General features: G+C 52.7%; 1 protein-coding gene and 1 pseudogene across 2 annotated transcripts in view; one reads left to right on the top strand and one right to left on the bottom strand.

Moving 5' to 3' along the window:
- Window positions 1–261: 261 nt before the first annotated feature.
- LOC147823615 (synaptophysin-like protein 1 pseudogene) lies at window positions 262–4,107 on the bottom strand (annotated as a pseudogene).
- Window positions 4,108–4,435: 328 nt separating this feature from the next.
- The window catches only part of Nt5dc3 (5'-nucleotidase domain containing 3), a 51,105-nt gene continuing 48,459 nt past the window's right edge, over window positions 4,436–7,081 (top strand). For both annotated transcript variants that reach the window (XM_013072261.3, XM_087192719.1), the window contains exon 1: window positions 4,436–4,652. In XM_013072261.3, coding sequence (XP_012927715.2) covers window positions 4,451–4,652 — 202 coding nt within the window. In that variant the 5' untranslated portion in view covers window positions 4,436–4,450. The remainder of the gene's footprint in view (window positions 4,653–7,081) is intronic.

Here is a 7,081-nt window from a genome sequence, read left to right as displayed (position 1 = left end):
TGAGCCCAGTGAACCCTGGGCTCTCACAGCTGAGCTTCTACCAGAAAAGTATCATTTCACAGCCCCAGTCGCTGGCTGGCTCCTCAAACTGTATCTGGCAGAGGAGATTTCAAGTAGAAAGAAAATGGTTGCGGACATCAAACGATCCTAACAAGGAATACAGATTACTGTGGGCTCTTGCGTCTGTTTCCCCCCACTTGTCTTTATTTGGAATTCTCAAATTGGATATTCTCTCCCAAAACACTTAGGAGTGGTCATAATCAAGGCCCAAGGATTTGCTTTTGTTCAGACTTTTAAAATACTGTAACTGATTTTGGCTCAAAGGAAGTTTCTTTTTTTTTATTGCAACTTTATTCTAAACAACACAAATGCTCATCAACAGAAGAATGATAAACAAACTGTGGTATATCCATAAGTGGTGGTATGTCCATAAATGGACTATTACAGCTATAAAAGAAGAGCAAGCTCCTGAAACACACAGGAATGCGAAGACACGGACAAGCACATCTGTTTGGCATGTTCATATGAAGACATCCTGTTTATATGAAGTGCAAGGATCAGCAAAGATAATCCTAGACATCAGAATAGTGGTGACCTGGGGGTGAGGACTCGGAAGGGACCGAGAGAACTTTCTGGTTTGACAGCCTAACCTCCCGTGCAGAGCACTGTCCTAAGTGGCAGCATCACAGCAGCAAACTGAAGCCCCTTCTCCAACAGAATTCGCAGTCATGTAGGGAAATGCAGACAACAAATAAATACAGGAAATGACATGTGGTATAAGTGTGAAGGACAGAAAATCAAGATAAAGCCACAGAGGTGACAGCCTCTAAAGGCACAGATGCCCTGTGAGACGGGATGGCCAGGGGACCCACTCTGGTAAGGTGACATTTGAGCAGAAGCTTGCAGGACAGGGCTGCTGGCCACCACTGCCACAGTCACGGTGCTCTCTGAGCAGGCCCTGGAGCTGCTGTTCTCCGGGGCCCCCAGGCCTCTCCACTCCCTGCTTCCCCCATCCGATTTGTGGGTGAAGTGGTTGACCCGCCAGTTTCACAGATGCTGGTAGAAGACATGAGACTCCCGAGTCAGAGAAAACAGTCTGTTACTCCCAGGAGCAGCAGTAGCCAGGCTATCAGCATGTCGGCACTGGTTTCTAACCCCATATGACTCAGCATCACCATTCAGTGACATAGATGAGCTCTAAGTAAGAGAATCGAAGCCATAAAAATTAAGCTGAGATGGCTGAGGGCTGGGGTGGTGGCTCATGCCTGGAATCCCAGCTCTCTGGAGATGCTGAAATAGGATCCAAGTTCATGCCCAGCCTGGATCATTTAATGACTTAGTGAGACCCTGTCTCAAAATTTTAAAAAAAATTCAAAAAACTAAAGAAAAGGGGTGGGGAATGTAGCTTAGTGCAAAGGCCCTCAGTTCAATCCTCAGTACCTTAAAAAAAAGTTGAGAAAAATGTACCTGAACTGATGGCTGAGGCCTTGTTTTGATGATGGAAGCCCCACAGCATGCAGTGCATGCCCTTGAGAATCTGCTCAGGGCTTGGCAGAGAGACGGAAGTCCATAGATAATTGCAAGGCTGTGCTTTTCAGCTGTAGCAGAGGGGTGACAAAGGACTGCAGGATGGGTAGAAGGAGACCGTGGAGCTAAACCTTGAAAATGGGCAGAAATTCATGAGCAAAACAACTATTAGTCTTAAAAGTAGTGCCGAACATGAGAGAAAGATGCAGTACATTTAAGAGGCAGGAGTCCCTTAAGGTTCACACTTATGCAAAGCAATGTGTGTTCTCTGGTGTAGGGTGTGTGCGTGTGCGTATGTGCGTGTGTGTGTGTGCGTGCGTGTGCATGTGAAATTCCCCAGAAGCCCGGGCTGGCTGCTTGGTGAAGAAACTTTCCTTTCGGGTGCTGCCCAAGCCATGAATGGGAAGCAAGGGTTCCCGGCTGGGTCGCTGCCGTTGGCTGCAGTGCTCACCACCCACAGAAACATTTAGGGATCCCATACTTGTCACAGAGCCAAAATGATACGCTGTTGATGACTGTTTACAAGGCAGAAGCTCTTGAACAATTCTGGGACCTGTAGCTGCTTTAATATCTGTAAGAGCTTTAGCCCAGGCTGAAGTGCTCACCAACCACAAAAAAGTGGCAACAACAGTAACAACAAAGTCAGTCATGGGAAGTTTACGACTATCCCAGTACAGGTTCGTGTAACTAACATAAAGCAGGAGGTCGGCGATGCAGTATAAGAATACAAAGACTGCAAATGTAACATAGACTTGTGCAGAAGAGGAGTAATCTCCTATGAGGACGTGACTTTTCCAATCTACACCACAAACCCTTGAAGGTGACTGAAATGATGCCTGGTTCAACCTGAATGGATAACCAAAAGTAGCCGTAACAGTTTCATTCTTAGTCCCATTACAGCTCACTAGAATTTCTGTTTTGCCCTTAAAACCCCCACAGGTGGCAAAAGAGAAAATGGCAGCAATCCACTCCAAGACCTTGTTGAAGCCCAGCGGCTCCTCTCCTGGAGTGGGACCAGGTTCATCTGGAAGGCGGACATCCTCTGAGGGAAGGAGGGGAGAGAGTGAGGATGGTGGGGTGGAGAAGGAGGACAAAGGAAGTTTTAAAATGATTTGCATTTCTATGGTAGGTAGAGTAATGTTGATTTCATAGAGTTCCATATCTAAAAAAATAACAACATGATTAAAGTTCTAATTGTGTTTCTATTACTATCATTTATCTATTTTGCATTCATGCATTTTTCATCTAAACAAAATTTACACTTGCTATCACCCAATCTTTTTATAAAACAAGATACAAATTGGAATAAATTTGAAGCATAAAGTCAGTTTAAGGTACCAGAGCCCACAGATTATGGTTTGCTCTTCTGTGTGTGCGTGCACCTTTGCACCTGAGTTACCTCCCCAAATTTTTTCTTCTTCTTTTTTTTTTTTTTGGTAGTGGGGATCGAACTCAGGACCTGGTGCCTGAGAGGCAGGTGCAGTGCTGCTGAGCTAAATCCCTGGCCACCAGCACTTTTTATTTTGAGACCAAGTCTTGGTAGGTTGCCAAGTTGCCCAGGCTGGGCTGAATTTGCCACCCTCCTGCCTCAGCCTCTCAGGGTGCTCCCAGTACCACACCCAGCTTGATATCTCTTTTGAATGTTTGTTGCCCTCCATTTTATCATGGATTAGTAGAACATTAACTATTAACTGTTAATGATTACTCAGTGGCTGGCTGATCCCTGCCATCCTGCTAAACCCTACCTAATGCGGTGGGAGCAGGTGGAGGAGCCCGGTGACCTCAGGAGTTACCGGCGCGCGCCTCTCAGCCTCGGTTTCTTATCTGTAGGATGAGAAATGGTGTCTGCTTTTCAGGGTGACTGAGGGGACTTCCAGGACCGGTTACGCAGGAGCCTTCGGTGACCTCAGTCTTTATTCTCAGTCCTCATCTAACCCTGGACCCAGAGAGCCAGCCTGCCCGGCCCAGCTCCCTGCTCCACGGGGGACAGGGTGGCATGGGACGCACTTATGGTCCTAGCCTGGGTGGGCGACAGCATTGTCTGACTCAGCGCACACAAATGCCACTGCCCTTTCCGGCTTCAGCGGAACCGTAACCGCAGGGCCGGGACAGGTGCAGCAGAGCTGGAGGGCGGAAGCGTGACCTCCCGCCAGGCCTTCTGCCCGGAGGCGGAACCAGGGTGGGCTCGGCCGCCTGCTGTCCCCTCAGGCAAAATTTCCGGGAGCCTCAGGGGCGGGCTTGGGCCTCCACCTATGCGCCCCCCAGGGCGGCCTGTGCGGATCCAAGCCAGGACCGGGTCGCCCCACCGGGCTCCACGGTGCGGGGACAGCAGAGGCTTCTGGATGGAGGTCGCACTTGGAGCCCGGCTACAGCGGATCGGAGTGGGGAGCGCGCGCAACCAGGCTGGGGCTGCCACGGAAGGCGGGAGGAAGGAGCAGCTCAGCCACGCGGGCGGCACCGGGACGCGTCTGGTGGCCCAGGTTCGGCGACTCGGCATCTCATTACGTGTGGCCTCCAGGCCACGCACGAGGACTGCTGTCTGCCGCAGGGCCAGAAAATGACATCCGCGGCCTGGGAGAGGGCCCCCAGGGGCGAAGGCCCCGCCCACCCTGGCCCGCCCAGGACCCGCCCACCCGGGCCCCGCCCTACCCTGGGCAGCCTTGACTTCCCAAGACCCGCCACCCCGCCCCGCTAGCCCCAGCCCCGCCCATAATCCCGCCCCTTCCCGGCTCCCGCGGGCCCAGTGGGTTCCCGGGCCTGCGCCCTGGCCCGCCCCTCGGCTAACTATCCCCATCCCTCCCGCCCCGCCCCTCCCCGCCCACCTATGCCCGCCCCCTGCTGGCGGAGGCGGGGCCGCGGCGCCACGTGTTCGGACGCAGCCCCGCCGTCCCAGTCGCGCCACTCGCAGCCAGTCGGCGGCAGGATGGCCACGGCGGCGGCCCGCGGGGCTGGGGCGAGGGCGGCGGCGGCCCTGCGCGGCGGCGGCGGCGGCGGCGCGGGGGCTGCGGGGCGGGGGTGGCCCCACGCGTGGCCCGCTCGGCCGCTGTGCTCTGCGCCGGGCGCCGCGGGGGACCTGAAGCGCTACCTGTGGGCGCGCTACCGCGACGCGCGGAGGCGCACGGACGGTGAGTGCCGCACCCCCTGCAGGCCGGGAGCCTGCGGCGCTGGGTCCGAGCCGGGTGGCGGGGAGGCGCTGCCGGGGCCGCAGGCGTGTTCGTCCACAGCGCTGCCGAGCCCGCGAGCGAGTGCTGAGAAGGGCGGGTGACAGTGGCGCGGGCGGCCGCTCCGGGATCGGTTCCCCTCGGGGCGGGGCGGGGAACGCGCGTGGGCACTGCCCGGCTGTCTTCGGAGCCCGCCGCGGGTACCGCGTGGCCGTGGGCGCAGCCGGAGCTGGCGCGGTTGTCACCTGGGGAGCCCGGGGGAAGAGAGACGCTAGGGAGTAAATCCTACCGCTGCCCTCGATCGCGGCCCCCTTTGCAGAGGGGAAACGCAGACCCGGCCAAGGTCGCCTCCCACCCAGGGTCTGCCCGGCCCCTCGCGCCCTGTCCTGTCTCCTGCCCTGCGCTGCCTTCCAGAAATCCGCGTCGAGGGCTGGTGCCAACCCACTGGCTCTGCGCAATCGGGGAAGATTCAGAATCAAAATTTAATATTGATTAAAAATTGTGCTGGTGGGTGTGGTACACAGAGATCAGGAGAGTATTTGGTGAGAGAGAGCCTCTTAGGAGCTAAAAGTCAGCAGGAGTAATTTTCGTAGTGAATTCAAAGCACTAGAGAATTCTAGGCACTGGGGCTTTTTTTCTTATTTTCCCTTTGCCAAGAGTTTTAATTTAGCTTTGGCTGTTGAAGCTATTGTTTCAAAACGATGGTGGAAAGAAGATCTTAGACCACAGAAATACAGAATACTATTATCTAACCCGGCTTTTGGACAGGTAAGATTTAAAAAAAAATTCTTAAGCATGGATATAATCCCAGCATTTGGGAGGCTGAGGCAGGAGGATCCCCTTGAGTTCATGAGGCCGGCCTGGCTACCTAGTGAGTTCAAAGCGAGCCTGCACTGCATAGTGAGACCTGTCTCAACTAAAAAAAAAAAAAAAAAAATTATTGAGATGATTGTATATTTACGAATAGTCATAAGAGGTGATACACAGAGATCTGGCGCAGCCTTACCTGGTTTTCCCCAGGCTGAGGTTTTGCAGAACAACTGTAGGATATCACAGCCAGTGTTTAATGACACAATCCAGAGCCACCCATTTTATCTGTGCTTTTGTGTGTGTGGGCGGGTGCACATGCACACCCTGTGTGGATCATTCCATACAGTTTTGACACCTGTAGGTCTGTTCATCACAGTGGAGGTAAGAAGAGTTCATCACCAGGAGCCTGATCTCTTTATAACCATACCCACCCCCTCCTGATGCCAGCCCTTGTCCCCAGTCCAGGGAGCCTTATCTTTTGTTCATTTCTAAAATTTTGTCACTTCAAAAATATTATGTAGATGGAATCATACAGTATTCAACCATTTGGACTGCTTTTTTTTCTTGTCCCACTGGGCATAATTCTTCCCTGGGATTTTATTCAAGTTGTGTCTCTTGTATCAACAGTGCTTTCTTTTGTTGTTGAGTAATGTTCTGTGGTCAGCCATTTGTTTAACCACTGTCAGTACCGTCTGCACTGCCTCAGTCTTGGGCTATTATGAAGAAAGCAGGCTGCTGTCATAGGCACACACATTTCTGTTTCTCTGTATGCCCAGGCATTCAATTACTGGGTGGAATTGCAATTGCATCTTTAGTTTTATAAGAAACTGCAGGCAAAATTTTGCCATTCTGATTTTTTTGGACACGGTTTGCCACTTGCTGGTTGCTAGAGTCGAGGAGGTCACCCAGGTCATCTTTCTTTGTTGAGGTACTAGGGATTGAACCCAGGACCTTCATACTGAGCTCTATCCCTATCCCCTTTTTTATTTTGAGACAAGGTCTTGCCGACTTGTTAAATTGTTCAGGCAGGGCTTGAAATTGTGAGCCTCTTGCCTCGGCCTCTCAGGGTGCTGGGATTAGAGCCACACTCAAGCTTGGTTTTGTCATATGTGAAATGAGCATGCTGAGCTGAGTCTGGTGGGGCATGCCTGGAATTCTAGCACTGGGAGGCCGAAGCAGGAGGATCACAATTTCAAGCCCTACTTGGGCAATCTAATGACTTTAGTGAGATCCTGTCTCAAATTATACAAAGGGCTGGGGGTGAAGTTCAGTGTGAAGGCCCAGTACCGTAAAAAAAAGAAAAACCGTAGGGGTGATGATAGAACGGACGGGAGAGGAATAAGAGCCCCCACCCAAAGGTGTGTGGAGGCTGCCTGCCGCCTGCATCAGTGGAAGCACTGGACGGCCATAGGACCTGGGCTTTGGTGAGAGACTGAGGGGATGCTGGAGGACGGCGGCCTGGTTTGCTTTGCCCCTGACTTAGTTCCCTGCATTGCAGTAAGGACTTGGTGGGGAATTTTGTTGCTAAGTAACCGTCAGTGGTGGAGGTGCTGGGGAGAGGAGGAGGTTGGTTAGCCCCAGGG

Source organism: Heterocephalus glaber, unplaced genomic scaffold, assembly GCF_053883595.1.
Source record: "Heterocephalus glaber isolate CG9 unplaced genomic scaffold, H.glaber_assembly_v1.0 deba00001572, whole genome shotgun sequence".
In the NCBI taxonomy this organism is placed as follows: Eukaryota; Metazoa; Chordata; class Mammalia; order Rodentia; family Bathyergidae; genus Heterocephalus; species Heterocephalus glaber.
The sequence above is the reverse complement of the archived record's forward strand: the minus strand, read 5'-3'. Positions and strand labels throughout refer to the sequence as shown.